General features: G+C 39.5%; 1 protein-coding gene across 4 annotated transcripts in view; it reads right to left on the bottom strand.

Moving 5' to 3' along the window:
- CD2AP (CD2 associated protein) overlaps window positions 1–17808 on the bottom strand; it is a 77177-nt gene that overhangs the window by 23164 nt on the left and 36205 nt on the right. For all 4 annotated transcript variants that reach the window (XM_086875646.1, XM_086875648.1, XM_086875647.1 and 1 more), the window contains 5 exons: window positions 15577–15730; window positions 11934–12034; window positions 8196–8316; window positions 5657–5841; window positions 2201–2309 (listed from right to left, as the gene is read on the bottom strand). In XM_086875646.1, the coding sequence (XP_086731772.1) occupies window positions 2201–2309; window positions 5657–5841; window positions 8196–8316; window positions 11934–12034; window positions 15577–15730 (670 nt within the window). The remainder of the gene's footprint in view (window positions 1–2200; window positions 2310–5656; window positions 5842–8195; window positions 8317–11933; window positions 12035–15576; window positions 15731–17808) is intronic.

Below are 17808 nucleotides of genomic sequence, written 5' to 3'. Positions count from 1 at the left end.
CCACTATATTAAATGCCAAAGTATGACAAGCTTAAAGAGATAATATAGAGAGATACAGATATGTATGCACACAGACATGTAACCACATAAGCAATCTTAGATACAAGAACTTGCATTATTTTCAATGTCTTATCTAGTAATCAAAAACGTTCAGCCACAGCCTGATACATTGGGGTTCATGAATAATTACAGAAACCCAAGAACCATGTCAAAGAGATGAATGCTTAAATTGAGGTCCAAAGCCTAAAAAAAATGCAACAGGTACACTACAAAATTTGAGGATTTTATCAGTGAGTGACTGTAATACATTTCACTACATCCTGATTCTGTGCAAATAGATGTATTTCCTTACTGCCTGGGGAGCTGGCCTTTACCTCCTCTCCTCACATAGACCAGAGCAGACAAAAAGCAGTGCCAGAAAGGGGATACTTCACGCTGCTCCAGCTCCCAGAAGTGTGGAGACAGGGAGCCCTGCAGCCTGCCCAGGTCCCCATGTGCCAGGCTGTGATCCCCAGCATCAGCACCACCAAGAAACCCAAACATATGAGAGGAGTTTGTACAATTTCCCCTTTAGTATCTTATTTTGTGAGCCTGGTATTCTGCCAGTAATTAAGTTTAAGAAAGACTCCAGTTAAACTCTACAGCATTTAAATTTCAGTAAATGTTTTAAAAATAACTTAGTCTTTCCCAAAGTCTCAAGGCTAGCAATAGAGTAGCAGGAATTATAGATATTGTATCCTAACATAATTGGGGGAGAGGTCAAATTGTGATTATTTCACTTTTTAAAGAAAGCATTTTTACATACTTGTACCAGAGGCCAAAACAAGCTTCCAAACCAGAAGAACCTCACTGCAAAATAAGCCACCCTAGCCAAAGCATTTCAGAGATCTGTGTTCATTTGCTAACAGACAAACACAGTTTATCTTAAAACCTGGTCTTTCAAAACTGAGGGTGAGACATATAGACCATAGTGTAGTTTCTATTTAAATAAAACACTAAGGAGGAAAAACAAGCTTTCTTCCTAAGGCTTAAGATGTTCTTATCTGGTGCCTATAGGTATCACCTATTGATATTCTCCTTCAGCTTCCATTACTCTCATATTTAAGTTCCTCTCTGATACATTTGTTCTTCTGGGAAAGATACTCAGAAAGCCTAGAAGATTAGTCCAAGTTCCACACTTTTATCATGAGATGGCACCTGAACTATAAAAGGAACTAAATAGTGAATGTTTTGGGTGCCAGCATTGAATGTTGGCATGTTTTCTAGGTAGTTATTTTTTATGCAGAGTTTTAGACAAGTCAAATTTCACAACGCTCAGGGCTGCACAATGTCTTGCTGGTTCTTAGAGCAATAGCACTGGAATGGTGTAAAACCAAGATGTCCCAGTTTTCTTACTTCTGCAAATTATGTATTCCATAAAAAACAACACACTGAAATAAGGTATTTCCACATAAAACAAAAATACACTTAAAATTACAATACGGAAGCTGACAAAAAGCCTGCTCTGGAACCTGGGAAATGAGCAGTCTATGCATCACAAAGTCAGCTTTTCATATGGGGTTGGCACTCCCACAAGATGTTTTGGGCTGGCTTAAAAATATTTCTCTTGATAAAACTGCAATTTGGCAGCTAAATTAAGTCAAATTCATAAGAGATAATAAAAATGAAAAATTAAAAAAAGTATAAACAGAAACACAATGAAGCTGGATTGTCAAGGGAACAGACAACACAATGCAACATAAACAGCAACTTTCTGATGCACACTGCCACCTCCACAGAAAATCCTGAGCCTACAAAGGAACATGTGAAACTTGTTCCAGAAATTGTGCTGGGACACTGTTCCATGGGAATATGTCTCCAGCACCCCATCAGAATCAAACCAGGCAGAAAGTAAATCCCTTTCAACCCATCAACAGAAAATTAACGCAAAAAGACTCTTGCAATAAAAAAAAAAAAAAAAGCCTTATTTTGTTCTGGGAGACAACCCTACAAATTTTTTAATTCTTTTTCTACAGAAATATAAGCAATAATTTCTTTAGATTTTTTTGCACTTGCACAACTCCTCAAAGGTACAGAATATTACATAAAACTCCAGTACACACAGACATTTGTAGATTTTAACACAAAAAACAAATTGATAATCAAATAGTTCATAAGAAAGGACTGCCAGGTAATAGATATAAATATCCATCAACCTTACCTTTTGGTTTACTTTCAGCTTCTGGTTTTATTACTTCAGGTGAGCTTTCAGTTTTTGTTACACTAGGAAAATGAATTAACTTTGTTCCAGGGGGATGGTTAGGTAATGGCTGTATGAAAAGAAAAGAACTTTGTTAACAAAAATTCTTCAGAGTTGTGTTTTTGATTAGGCTACAGAACACAATTTTTCATTAGCTGAGATGATGAAAATTATCATCTCCAAGAGATTTAATGAGCTTTCCCACTAAGCACTTAGCTTACTGTATTTACTTCATTACAGACACTGCAATTAGAATTTGTCTACTGATTAAAGACAGAGCACATCTTTCAAACTGAAAGCTGATCTCAGGATATGGCCAAATATACTTTAGCAATTGTATTTCAGCAGTTCCAGGTGTTACTCTCCCATTAGCCTGAATATTGCCTCCTACAGCACATAACAGAAGCAGTTATTTAACAGCTCTGCTCAGAGTAACTCACTGGCAATGCTTACTTTGCACTGGAATAAGGCAAGGATATTCAGCAGCCATATACCACCTCAGACAAGCAGTTTTTAACTACTCAGACAAATGAAAAAGAAAATGAAAACCCATCCCAGCTTCCCTTCACTCTCACCAATTTGTACGAAACAGGTTAAGTGTCACTAGAGATTTCTCCTAAATGAAAAAACGAAGAGGCATTGCCACAAGTTTCAGAGTTAACAACCTAAATAAATTACAGAATATTTCATTTTTCACCTCAGAAACTTTCTGAGCTGCCAGGCAGATTCCAACAGCTTCAGCTGCATCAACTTCTTCACATCCAAAGAGCTACATATACAGAATATGGTCTTACAGTCAGTACTTACCTGAGCAGCCCTAACAGCACAATTGATGCGAAAAATCCCACTGCTCTTTGTTACTCGGCTCATTTTCATCTACAGTTCAACTTTGCACATCTTCTACTGTCAGAGAATCTGGAATTACTCTCCTTAGAACCTGTAGGCTGGTGCTTGGTGCCTCTGACATACCATAGAAGAAGCCAAGGTCACTTGAGATCCTCCTGCAGTACCTATGCAATTTAGCTCTCTCCAGAATGGTATATGAAGGAAGCACTAAAATAACTCTCCTCTGAGATTAAACACCTCCAACATGGAAATAGTTCTCTGCATTTCCCCCTTCCAACATGAGATGCAATTAGGAGTAAGAGAGGAAGTTTAGGCAGACAGGGTATAAATAGCCTCAGCTCAGGCAGGATGCTGAGAGCGCTGGAAAGATCTCCTGCAGCAGCATATACACTCTTGGGCCTCTCAGATCCATCAATGCTCAGCCTTCTTGTGCTGAATTCAGAACAGTCTGAATTTTCCAAAGGAAGAGAGCCCTCTCTCCTCTACATAGCTTGCTTTTTTTTTTTTCCTTACTGTCTTAAAAGACTGACAGTGCTCTCCAAGCATTTAATCAGCTAACCCCAAAGCAAGTTAAGCATAAATCCAAGGAAGCCATCTATTTTCACAAGAGCTCCATGAGAATTATTTCCCTTGGGCTCTCCATGCTGTTCTTTAAGTCTGTCCACCCTTGTGATGACTTTGGCAACAAGTGTAAGTGGAATATTAAGTGCTAAACTAAATTGTTTATTTCTCTGACATTAAGATATGCAAAACTGTTTTCTCACTTCACTTCCTCTCTTGATGAGAAAAGACCTACAAGACCTTTCCAGACAGGCCAACCAAAATTGCACAGCACCAGCATATTTTATTGCTTATACACAGTCAAATAGAACAATTCAAAAGGTCTGGGCAGACTTCATATCAATTGCACAATTTTGGATAGGTTCTTTATATTCCCAAGTGACAAGGTAGACAGTAGGGAAGCACTTTTTTGAATGATCAATCTCATGACAAGAAAGCAAGCTGGAAGCTAGGTGCTGAAAACCTACTCTAACAGCATTCACATGAAGATGTAGTGATCACAGACTGCCACATCAAGGGACAAAGGAGAGGAATGAGGAGAATCCATGTCATTTCACAGACTCACAGAAAGGTTTGAGCTGGAAGGGACCATCCATGACCATCCAAGTCCAACTCCCTGCCATGAGCACAGACACCTCCCATAGCACCAGGCTGCTCAAAGCCCCATCCAGTCTGGGCCTTGAACAATTCCAAAGATGTGGTAACCATAACCTGTATGGGCAACCTGTTCCAGCACCCCACCTCCCCCACCATGAAGAACATCTTCCTCAGCTCCCCTCCTTTCTTCCTCATCCTCCCTCTTTCAGTTTAAGCCATTGCCCCTTGTCCTGTCATTACACACCACAGTAAAAAGTTTCTCTCCATCTATATATTGAAAGGTTGCAGTAAGGTCTGCCACTGATCTCCTTTTCTAAACACCTTCTTTAGAAGGCAACATTCTCTGAGCAACACGCAGAAGGCAACACACTTGCAACTTTTCCAAATCATCTGGTGCTCTTTACCAGACCAGAAACAAACACTACACACACCATGCCATTACTCTGAGCATTGCTATTGAGGGAAAACACACTCAAGGAGCCTCTGACCCTCCCTCCTCCCAGGGTCTCACCTCACTTTTTGCCCTACACCATTACAATTATTAATTACCATGGCAGAGGAAAACAAAACACTCACCAAAACAGCATTAAAGACCATAACCCACAAAAATTGAAATGGACAAAGGCTTTAAAGCTTTCTTGATCACCTGAGTCAAAACTGAAATTCTGGACTGTCTCAGCTGCCTTTAATTTATTAACACCACCTGAAAATCCATATATAAGCTCTTGGAATAATAAGTTCAAGCAAAAGGACTGAGCATCACTGCTGTGCTTCCAACAGGTGAGAGCTCTCTTGAGTTGAGATCAAAATAAAATCCAAACAACAAAGAATAAAAGTGCTCCTTTTCACTCTCACTCATAAAAAAATGGGGGAAAGAAAATGCAAAATCCTAGAACTGCATTTTTCAGGCTTACACAACAGTAATTTATGAAGCCAGAAGCTTGGCAGCACTCACTGAAGGTAATGACAGTTGACACCTAGAACAGCAATCTCAACATCCGCCAAAACTTGAGGGAAAAAAAACAAATAAGCCAAAACACAAAGAAATGCCAAAACATTCCTTGTTTTAAAAGACAAGTTTAACTTGAATAAGTAGACTTAATCTTCTCCCAGACTTAATATAAAGTCTGACCTCACATTGCAGATGTGTTCAAGATGTCATTTTGTCTTTTACCATGTGACTCTGAAATGACAATTTATGTATAAGCTTGGTTCTCAGCTTCTAATGGCTTAAATACCAAGACATTTGAATACACCTTTTGGAATCAGTGTTAAATACAACTTACTGTGAAACAAATTTAAGGGGATTTGTTTTGTTTTATAGGCAAGAGTCCTGAAAGAAAATAACCGTCAGATTACACATCTGCTAAATTTAAAGGAAACCCCAAAAGAACAATATGTACCACTACAAACCTTATCTTGCTTTTTATCTTCTGATTCGTTACTGGATAATCTTGTTTTAAGTTTCACTGAGCCTTCCTTAAAGATATCTCCAAACCCAACACCTCGGATTTTCTTTGGCTGTGCTGGTCCCAGTGCAGGTTCACTCCCATTTCCTGGAGAGGTCACAGGTGAGGTAGGACTATTGAAAACGGGCTCTGAAAATAAAATAAGAAAGGGAAAGCTATTTTAAAAGCTGAAATTATTTATTTGCTCTTCTGGGAAAAAAAAAGTGGAAGCAGCACAGCTTTGTGCACTGCTCCTGATAAATAGCTTTTCTAGGAGCACCACTGTAGCTGTAACACCTCACATTTGTTCTCATTTTATATTTAATGTAAGACAAACTTAAATTACACCAGTTTTTCCCTGATTACTCTGGCAACTGAGTCAACAGCTCACTAATATTCTTACTATTTCAATTAGCACTCAGGCTCCACAGCCTGTTAACGTCAGTGTTTTCCATTAGTTTTATGGAACACTGCTTATGCACTCTCTGAAAATGGTATTTTAGTCCAACATTTAAAAGCTTCTCATTTGAACAGCAACAGCCACAGAAAGTGATAATCAATAAAAGTCCATAATGAATCCAAACATGTTTCAACTGCCACAGGAAAACACAGTGTATTTCAGTGGCAGAGTGATGCCCCTCAAGCAACCAAAATGACATTTTCCTATTGCTCAAAGCGCTCCAAGCATTCAAACCAGATATAGTTGTTGGAAATTAAACATTGCTGGATAATTCAGCACTTTAAAATTATTTTAATCTTTCAGTTTTGAGGAACAGCATTTATCCACCCCCAGAATTCAAAGAATAACAATTTTGTTGTTAAGAGCTTTGCAACTATTTTTTTTTTTTAAGTTCTTTAAGTTTTTTAATTATGATTAGATCTGTTAAAGCCCACAGATCGTACACATAGGCAAGCAATTCTTGCATGCAGAATTCCAGGACTCATGTGAAAACAGACAGCTTTCACAAACCAAAGTCAAAATGGCATCTTTTAGCCTTTGGGTCAAGTTTTTTTCAGCCCATGCAGGCCTATGAACTGCCATAAAGATAAAGCCGCTTCCTTCTATCAAAAGTCTAAGATATTTTGATAGTACCATGAAGCTAAGTTGCTCTTGACTTCAGCTGCTCACCTTTTGTCTACCCAGATGCTCTTTATTTAGTTATATCCCCTCAGGTATCTCAAAAGCATAGCTATACATCCCATTGGTGGGCAAAGTCCAGGCTGCACCTTTGAATGACCACAGTGATGAAAGAGGAAGTTACTGTTTCCCAAGGGTGAGGAGGGAACCAAAAGATACTCCAGACCCTGACTGTGAAAGTTCTGAGTATTAAATATAACCCCTGGAGGATGAGGGGCTGAACACATCAACTTGCTAGGTACTGACAGAAAATACAATTACTTCAAATTACTGTGCAGTGTCATTGATTTCAGTATTCACTAATTAAGGCCAACACATACCCATTTGTAAATTCACTGCACCAGATCCCACTAAACTCAGGGAACCCGACCTCTAAGGAAACAGCCACTGAGCTATTTGGGACTGCTCAAGTCAAACTCTTGTTTTATGCTATTGTGATTTCCAAGACTTCCAGAAAAAAATTCCAAGCCAGGCTCTTCCCTATGTCTGAGCAAGCCCTTGTTTGAAGCAATCAGTACCAGACATCATGTAAATGAGGGTGCACATTACCACAAGGTAAAAAAAAAAACAACCAAAAAAAACCTCCCCTGTTTTCCTTGAACATTACACCACCGTCTTTTAAAAATCAATTAACTCCTGCTATGATGTTCCAAAAAGCATTCCTGTTTCAGCAATACCATATTACAAGTCCCCTTCAAACGGATCTTCAGAGACTGAAATGTTTCTGAAGTGCATTTTCGAGGGAACAGAGTCATTGCCTGTAAAGCACAGACCTGCCTGGCACCACTCAGCTACTGTTCAGCCACAGATCATCTGCTTCTGCCCCAGCTACACAGTCATAGCCAGAAAAGGACAAATGTAAATTCTGTAAATAAAAAGGTCAAATGTAAATTCTGCCTTAAAAACATCTTATTGTTAGATCAATATATAATCTAGGCATAGAGGCATAAGAACCATAAGGGTCTTCGTCCCTGGACTCATTTTAAGCTGAGGCTCTCCACACTGTTTTGATTCTCAAATGACTTGATTGTATACTTAAATTTTCTGTTTTAGAGAGTTCATGTCTATGAGAGTAAGACTGAAAAAAGCTACCAAACAAAAGAATAATTTTATACCCAATTCTAAAAAATATCATCTTTGAATATGATAAAATTTCTTGTGATAAAGTGTAGAACACACATTTGCAAGATTAAGACCTTGCAATTTTATTATGAGTGAAATGGGAGCAGACAGTTATCTTCATACTCAGCATCAACACTTCCTAGAAAGAAACTGAAACAACTTTGTTGTTTTTAACTGTATTATTTCAATTATACCAGAAATCAAAAATTACTTTGCTAAGAGTTTGCAACAAACAGAACACTACCTGTGTCATCCAGAGCATCCTGTGTTTCTCCATCATCCGTTGATTCCAGTTCTTTCACAAAGTTGGAAGGAAACATCCCTGCCTTGCCATTCAGTATTCCACTCCACCATCCTTCTTCTACCTGTATAGAAATATTTTGCACGTTACCAATGGAGTAAAATGACTGGCTTTATATCCTCAGGGACTCACACAATTTCGAACAAAAGGTGAGTTTCAGAGATAAATTTTTTACAGATAATGTTGGGTAGAACAGAGAAAAGTCCTTAAGGACCTCAGAGTAATGCAAAGCTAAGCTGTCCACTCCTTCTAGCATGAGGCTGAACAGCAAAGCCTGGCCTTACATGCACCACAGGGCAGGGACCTGCCCATTAGAGCTGAGCAACACCACTGAGTCCACGAGGATTTTGTGGTGGCACACAGCAGTCCTAAGGCTAGAAATATGTATTGGTAAGTTTATCAGGAATACACCACATGGACTAAAGCAGAACAAGCAAAAGCTAGGTAGGAAGAAGTGATGGGGTAAAATGATGCCAAAGGACTAAGAATTGTGCTCTTACAATTTATGAACAGTTTTCAAAATGTCTTAAATAAATTCAACCTATCTGATGAGCACTAGTTAAACTATTCTGAAAATTTATCTTGATTACAGTTTTTATTTATGTTGTCCTGTTTTGAGGCTAGAAAGCTGTTTTTAAGAAAGGAAAGCAAGAGGAAAAGAAAAAAGCAAACCAAGCAGCAGCTGTTTGCATAATCTTTTTTTAGCCTGGCTTTGTAGGTCACTATGCCTGACACACAGGCACAGTTTTTAAATGCCAGCCTACCTCCAGGCAAGCAGAGCCCAAGCAGAACCTGGCAGCTGCAGACACAGGCAATGAAAGGAACACTTGTTTTTAAAGGCATCCTGATGCAAAAATACAGCTTTATTGTGGATGGTTCAAACTCAAGACTGCTTCTCTGAAACAAATTTTAAGCACAGATTACTGGCAAGTGCTGCCTAGGCTCTGGCACCTCAGGCTTTATGGAACACGTAACAGAAAACTAAAATACAAATGCCTTGACTCAAACACACCACTCACTCAGGAGCCATGAAAAAGGGACTTTTAATGGTTACAATACAGAAAGCAACTTGAGCATCCATTTATTCTTCTGCCAAGAGATGTGGTCAGCAAAGCACTTTACAGCAAAGCAAAGTGATGCCAACTCAGAAGCACTCAGGAACAAATCCAAAATTTCTTAAGCACGCTCATGTTAGCCTCCTCCCCGTACCGCCCTTATATAAACCCCTGACTATACACAACCTGTATTGCCCAAAAAGGTTTCCTTCATCAGCATTAAGACACAGACTAAAGAAGTTCTCCATGCTTTGGAGGAGAACATCTTCACATCTGTTAGCAGAAACAACACAGATGCCAGTTTCATAACCCTTTTCTTCCATTCCAAAATATTATCATATGATCCAATTTCCACAAGAGGGAGGTACAGCCCTGGTATACACACCAGAACTTTTTTTTTCAGTGTGAATCCCATAGACTTCTTTCTATGAAAAACTCAGACTTCCAAAGAAAAAATGGGGATAAAATAAGAAGCTTTACTAATCTGGTTTGTTTTTTCTTTTTTTACTAAAAACTTCCCTAATGATGTTATACGAAATTTTATTTCACTTGAAAAAGCAGTATGCAAATATTAAAAATATAATACTACAAAAATAAATCTGCTATTTAGTGCTGCTCCTTACAGGAGAGAGGGGATGATATAGAGGAGAAACAAAGGTTTTAGAGCAATGACACAGTCATCACGTGCACTCTTCGCATGTTCTTCATGTGTAAAACCCACGTGACGTTCTATAAACAAAAAGCCCTGTGGATTCAGCCAGCACATAGAACGATTTTCTTCCCAAAAAGTAACTTCTGCTCTCTTTCATATCAATCATTTCATTTCTGAACCCATTTGCCTCCACCTTTACTTTCATGATCAGTGGTGTCATATCTACTCAATTTACAAAAACCACTCAATGGCTAAATACTGAATTGTTCTCAAGTAAATAACAGAGCTGATCCCCTCACAGAGCTGATTTTACCTTATTTTCCCCACCAAAAGAGGTGACCAGTCTTTCCTTTTTAAAAGTCATCTGCATGTACAGAAACAGCACCTTTTATATATAAACAGAAGCAAACCATCTCATAGTAGTGAGAACAAGTTACATAAGACAAGTTATCCCAGCATATTGCACAACCAGTGGACAGTATTTTCCACCATTCTTTACATTTCTGGTCCCATCAGTACAGTTTCATGAAGTAGACAGACGTAGTCTACACCTGTCAGGTCTCTTCTACATCACCATGAAGACAGTGTGCAAACAGCTCTGTGATCATAGTATGCTGCAGTATTTTTCTACCAGGTAGCATTTTCCTAAAAATTTGTTAAGAGTTTTAATAGAAGTAGCAAAGACTGGGTACTACAAAAACATATTTCCAAATAATTAAAAAAGGAATAAGCATGACGACTAACAAAAAAAAATCTAAGTAATAAAATATAATCCATACTTCCTTCAGAAACCAGATGAGGAAATGCTCTGATCTTTTTATTCTGTTTGGCTACTTGGCCATCTCTGATACACAACACCACACACCCCTGTGAAAGTAATTCCAGATGTTGACAGGTGCAACCAAAACAGCAGCTCCCACAACAGTTCACTGCAAGTGCTCCTTCATGAGTGCTTCCACTGGACCATCCAGTCACAGCTGCCAGTGCAGGCACCATCTACAAGTTAAACTGCTGAGATTACCCAGGAACATTCCTCTAAAAACACCCACACACAAAGGTATTTATGAAACTGAGTTTAGTGAGCAGGTTTTGCAAGTCACTTGCTCTGTTTACTCCCAGATATTAAATTCTGTAAGTATTAGTGCAAATGCATCTAAGGGCACAGTTTTTTTTCTTTGCTAGGAAAATGAGGAGCCCTCCCCCAGAGGTTAGGACTCTCTTCCAAAGAGGGTCACACACATGAAAAGCAGTCTCACGGAACTACTTAAAAAGCACCACCAATAACACATGGCTAGAAAGCAAGTTTCACTCTCCTTCCCCAGAGCCTCAGGGAGGAAGAGACGGCACCAGTGAATGTCAGAGCCTGCTGTGCAGAAGTTTTCTACCCAGTTCTAAAAAGGTTTCTTCCACAATCATTCTGATCATTTCCACAGCTTCCCAGACAGATTTCACATTTGGAAGAGACCCTCCTCCGACACATACAAGCTTCCCACAACTGCTATTGAATGGAACAGATACAAAGGAAGCACATGGGTAAGAAAAGGTAAGAAACCACCACTCCAACTCAATGAGTTTACAAGACAGCTTGAAATTGACGAATCAAGTCAAATAATGTTTTTCACCTATACCAATTTGGAGTTTGTCAGCCTAAAGAAATTAGTCCAACAGTTTTACCACAAGCATCCTAAAGCCAAGGATCACACACAGGCAGAGAACTGCAAAATGCTTTCAAATAATGAATCTGTGTAACAGACCACAATTTATTACTGTGATGATCAAATATTTCTTCCAAACATCTAGCATTCATTGTTTTAGTATTAGATCCTGAGAGAAAAAACTCCTAAATTATTAACTTTAGCTGCAAAAACACTACCTCACATGATATGTTCCCAACATGCTTGTAATACAATTAAACAGCCAAAAAAGTAGTTTGACTCTCAGCACTTGAATGGCCAGCTCTGTAGAACAGCTTACCTCGTCAATGACGTCAATCACATCCCCCAGCTTGAGTTCCAGCTCATCCTCATTCTGAGGGAGGTACTCGAACAGAACTTTGCACTGTCGCTTCTTGGATCCTGATTCAAGAGAAACACCAAAAGTAAGAACACTCATTAAAGGAGAACTCATCTTTCCTCTGTTCCTGAAGACCCAAAAACCATCCCAAAAAGCTATGTAGCTTTTGATCCTGGTTTTGTGGTTTGCTTGAGTCACCTTAGGCTAGGGAGCCATAGTTTTGACAAACGAACACTATATCAATTATCAACCTGCTATAAAAAGCATGCTGACACAAGCAAGCCAGGTAAATCCCCACTACAGCAATTTCTCAAGCTATTTCCCAACCAAAATCTGCAGGAACGTCAATCACTGCCAGTTAGCACCTACTTGAAAGAAAATGTGCAAGTTTGAGCATCCAGTCCTTAAATAATCCTGAAAGCTGGAGCATGTTTTGTTATGCACCGTGCTGGAGAGCTTACAGACCTTCTGGCCTCTAACAAGGACCTTGCTAACCACAGCTCTTAGGTAATGCCAATGTTTGCTGGGCTCATATTTCAAAACTGAACTCATTTTTATGTGTGAATTAAAAAAAAAAATCCCTCCTTTTTCTCTGTGCCAATACGACATCTAGTAATTCAAACTGTCAATTAACTGTCTTTGACAAAAGCAAGATTAAAATCAAGTGCAGTCTTTAGCTGTTTGCCATGTATCATTAAAGCTCTGCAGGCATTAAAAAGCAAAATGACATCCTGAGAGGAGAGAGCATTGAAGTGGCTTCTGACAACCCAAGCCCTGCAGCCACAGTGGTGTGCACCCACACTGCCTAATCACTCTGCACATATCCTGGAGTGCTGCTGCTGCTGAACCCAGACGGTTTATGCACTTCTCCTTCAAACAAGAGGCCATGCCTTCAGACCTTTTCCACAACAGAGCAGTCAGCAGGCTTTTGAAGTCAATTATTATCTCGAGCTATGACCCATGTATGCTCCCTATCCTCCTCAAAAACAATCTGCCACAGTTTAAATGAAAATATCAATCAAAAGTTTGAAGTGGTAAAGCCTAAGCTTACAGGAGCTGTGTGATTTCCATGCTCTCTCTTATACTTTGTACTCCTTTGACACTCAACCTTTAGCAATTAAGACTGGCTGTGTAGGAACATTTCAAAATACAGATACTGCCTCCAAGCTTGATCCTTGTCTTTTTATAGCAATGTTCAAAGTCCAGAGCAAGGCATTTAGAAAACCACACCCAACGTCCTCACTACAAAACAGGCCAGGCATCAGAGTAATATTCAGCATCTAAAATTTCTGAGAGAGTGCTTACCAAATCAAGAATTTTCTACATGCTGATGTATGATTTATGCAAGAAACAAATAAACCAGAAACATGGAGCTTCATGGGTTATTTCTAATAACACATAATTGCCCACATAATACACCCTGCTTTTACCTCCACTCATGCCTTTATCAACTCATGCATGACCCCAGAGGGATTGTTCAGTTAAGAGCAATTGCAATAAATGGTTCGATGGCCTTTACTGCCTCCTGCAGTGCTTTCAAGGCTTCTGCTTTGGAGGAGATTAACTGATACCAAAAAAAGGCAAATTAAAAAGTCACTGCCATTTGGTGTAAATCTGATCTCAGTGTTCTTTTTCATAGTGTAATTAGATCTAAATGGGAGAGAAACCCAAGGATGCATTTCACATCCAGAAACTTCCCTCTCCTCTGAGGTCTGTTTCCAGTGATACAGTTTAGGACGTACTGCCTCCCACTTTTGAAAATCCTAGAATAATCTAGGAAGGGAACTGACCATTGCAGAGAACAGCACTCCAGCTTCATGTGCTGCTGCAGGACTGATGGGCTGGCAGCCTGAAGGCAATTCTGTCCCTTTCCAAAACAACTTATCTGGCTTCAGGTTTTGTTTGTTTCGCATAGGGCATACCAAATTTAGCTCTTTGTTGCCTTCACTTAGCACGCCTTCTGTATTTTCCTTCTGCTGCACAAAGGCAGACATCTAACTGACAGACATTCAAATTCTGCCTGCAGCTTACCACCCACCTGACACAAAAATACCTGAATTCAGGGAGAGCTGGATGAACAAAACTTAACTGTTTTTAACATTGTAAACCTCATTTCAGCAAGTGAAAAACCAGAAACACAAAGAGAACTACACTCTGGAAAGCAAGTGATTGCCCAGGCACAGAGCAAACAGGATCTGCAGGGGCTGTTTAAACAGTCTTCCAGGAAAAAGGGAACAGCAAGTGTAATGGAAATGCAGAGACTGTCACTGCAGCAGGTAAACGTGTGCCTAAAGGGAACTGCTTGAATATCATTTTCTCCAGAATGATGAGTAGCCAGAGCTCTGCAGAGTTTGAGACCAAGCTGTACCTTTTACCCTGGCCTGTAGTGATTAACAGCCACCAGCATGAGAATGTGACATGGAAAATATGGGAACATTCCAGGGTTAGGGTGACCAGAACCATAGCTGACAGCTGAACTGGTATCAGATCATGTTCACAGAATCCTAGAGTATCTCCAGTTGGGAAGACCCATAAGGATCACATTGATTCCCTTTTAGAGTCTGGCTGTATTTATCTAGGAACAGCAGTGATCTTTCAGGTTGGATTTTCCCAAAGCCTGCTGTGTAATCATCTGACAGGCACCTACATGCTGTCACCAACATGCACACACAGATCAGTCACTAAAAAGTGATTCTGAACCCTTAGTTTCCCGGAACAAAGTCTCAACAAATCTGTAAAGGTGGTGGTCCCATTTCAGGGTTTTAAAGACAACTAGTGGCTCTTCTTTTATAGGCAAAACCTCAAAGCATAAACATGCCAGAACCAGTAAGTTCTGAATTCTTTTCCAAAATGCAAGCTTAAACATAAATGCCTTCAAAACCTTGTAAGACAGAGGAAGCCACAGAAATTTAAAGCAATATCTTATAAGAGATTGGTATGTCCAAATACAAATCACAAACCCATTTTCTGGATGCAGGGAAAGGTAAGTTTTCTGCTTTAGGCTTTATAGTCACCTTGATATAAAATCTGGCATTATAACATAGAAAACACAGATAGAGAAGCACCAGTGCTACACCCCTTGCCATCCTGAGCATCACTGTTACAACAAAAGGAAAACTTCCACTTTTTGTTAACACCCCCAACTGCACCCTACTTCACACCAGAAGCAAGTCTATCAGAAGGAATCTGAACTTCACAGTGTTTCCTTGTCAGAACCTTGAATTTGTAGCAAAACTTGATGTTTTCATCTTTCAAATTTTCTTTTCACAGGAAATTTTTTTATTATCATAAACAGGCCTACAGCTCTCCATTCAGGTACCTGATAATATATATTCAAATGAAGTTATGGAGCTCTCTGACATCTAGAAGGAATCTAAATCCTGTTCACAGGAAAATTCATCCCTATTACTGGTGTTAAAAGCTACATTTAAGCTTTCTGCCTATAAATACAGGATCAAAATTTGTCTTTGAATCAGCTTTTCCTCCTCTGTTTCTAGTTTTCCATGTAACCTTAAAACTAAGTCATGCATTAAATAGTTCATGTTTATTTGAAAAATGCATGTCAGCAGTATGCACAACTGAAGGAATTGGAAAGACCACATACTCTTCTTGAAGCCTTTGGACGGGGGATGAGGCTGAAATCCTCCTGCTGGAAGCCCATAGCTGCTCATACGTTGCACAAGGCTGGCTACATTGCCAGATTTCTCCCTTCTGAGTGGCACAGCATCATTCTTGGGCTCTACATCCTTCTTAACTTCCTGAAACAAGAGATTTAAAACACTCAGAGGCCACTTACATCACCCAAGAGGTCAGTGGTTTTAAACAGGTGCTCCACAGACTAACACATTTCAAGTACTTACCTTTCATGGTATAATGACATATACTCAAAAATAATGGACTTCATCCTACACCTAAACACACCCAAGGCTATAATAAACTTGACCTTTCCATACAAGTAAACTTTTCCATACTAGTAAATAGGTAATGTGCTGAAAAAAATCAGAAACAGGGGTATCATTTTAGCCATCTACTCTGAATCTCAGAAAAGGAGCTTTGAGCCCAGAAGTCTCACATTACAACTTTAATGTAACAGCTTGTATTTGGAAACGTTTTTAAAAATATAAATACTACTTCAACAACAGACCACAGGGGAGGGTACTAAAATATTTTTGTATATAAAACTGTATTAGGTGATCATCTCTGCCCCAGAAAGCTCCAAGGTGTTTATAGATGAGAGATGCAATTGGACTGCTGAAAGATGTGAGTAGAAAAGAAAGTGAGCTCCAAGAAACAGAATGGGAGCAAGTGAAGGGAAAGATTTAAGAGGAAAATAACAGACATACCATTTTTCTGGTTAATGTCTTCCACTCTCCTAATCTTTCTAAATTAGAATATTAGCATTGAAATTCATTGTGCCAAACAAGACTGAAATGTCGATAAAGAAGAAAGCACCAGTTCTTGACAAAAAGGCCAAGCAGCAACAGTCACTCTACTGCATCAGCTCATTAAATGGGATTCCACAGGAGAACAGATATTCTGAAAGAAGGAAATCATCACTTTGCACAAGAACAAACCCATTAAGTCGGATCAATGGCCCATCAATTGCAGACACAGCTTCCAGCAGCCAAAATCCCAGATGCTCTTTAGAGCTCCTGTAGCTCAGATCCTCCCACATTCCCAGAACACCCATGAGGGTTCCATCAGGGAGATGGATCACCTCCTCTTCCCTCCTGTGCCCGCAGCTGGAGATGTCTAATCCCTTTCTGCACCCACGGTCCTGTCTACCTCCACAGCATTCTTGGGGATGCAAACAGCCGTAAGTACTTGCAGCTTTTTGTGATCCACTTCAGAACAATTCTTGTATCCACCATCAGTAGCCACTGGTTAACAGCTTCATGAGTTATTGCAGCTGTAGCTGCAATAAAATATTTAATACTTGAAAACAGAATTGGCAAGGCATATATATACACTTACTCATGTGAACTCTTGAACATGAGCTTCAAGACAACAAAGCACACACATTGATAAAATGCCAAAAATATGAGAAACATATTCCCCAGGACCTGTCTGTCTGGTGCTTTTTGGACCATTAAAGCCCAGCTTTCTTACTTGTAGCTGTCCAGCTGGGAAACTCAGCAGGTCTGAACAGCCACTGGTGCTTTCAAATGTACTATGAACCTCAAGTTAAACAGACCAAACTATCTTCCTATTTCTCAAAAGAACAGAACAAGACTAAGGACAGCAGGATTTTTCCTCCCACTCATCTACATTACACAAAAAAGGCTTTTTAAAAAGCAGTCAAGTAGTTCCTGCTGTTACTCTCCTTCCTCCACAGTAACTTCTGCCCTGGAGATTTTAGCTCTGCTGAGATCCATCCCATCTTCCAAGTTCGAAAAACCACAAAAACAAACAAAAAACTAACCCCTCTTGAATAGCACATCATCCTGTCTACCTCCCATTTGAGTAGACATTTCACATTTCAAAGATTTTGTCATTCTCAGGCCTATGGCTGTTTTTTGGCCTGTTACTTACAAGTCTGACAGAACCATAACCAATTAAATTTGGCTACAGCTGAAAAGTTTGTCACCTCCAAAACACCTTTTTAGCTGCCTTGCTGACAAGGCCATTCTGCTCACCTTAAAAACAGACTGGTACTTGAAAATCTGCCTAGAGTGCTTCTGCCTGCCCCTGGATTTTTAAAATTATAATTTTTTTGCTAAACATTTCATGCAGGCTCCAAAATCTCCAATCCACTCCAGGAACTAGTACTTCCCCAGATTTCTCAATTGTAACACTTTCCAGTGAAGAGTCAGCTCCAGGCTCCTTCCCAAGGTCT

This window comes from Cyanistes caeruleus, chromosome 2 (assembly GCF_971803275.1).
Source record: "Cyanistes caeruleus chromosome 2, bCyaCae1.hap1.1, whole genome shotgun sequence".
In the NCBI taxonomy this organism is placed as follows: domain Eukaryota; kingdom Metazoa; phylum Chordata; class Aves; order Passeriformes; family Paridae; genus Cyanistes; species Cyanistes caeruleus.
The sequence above is the reverse complement of the archived record's forward strand: the minus strand, read 5'-3'. Positions and strand labels throughout refer to the sequence as shown.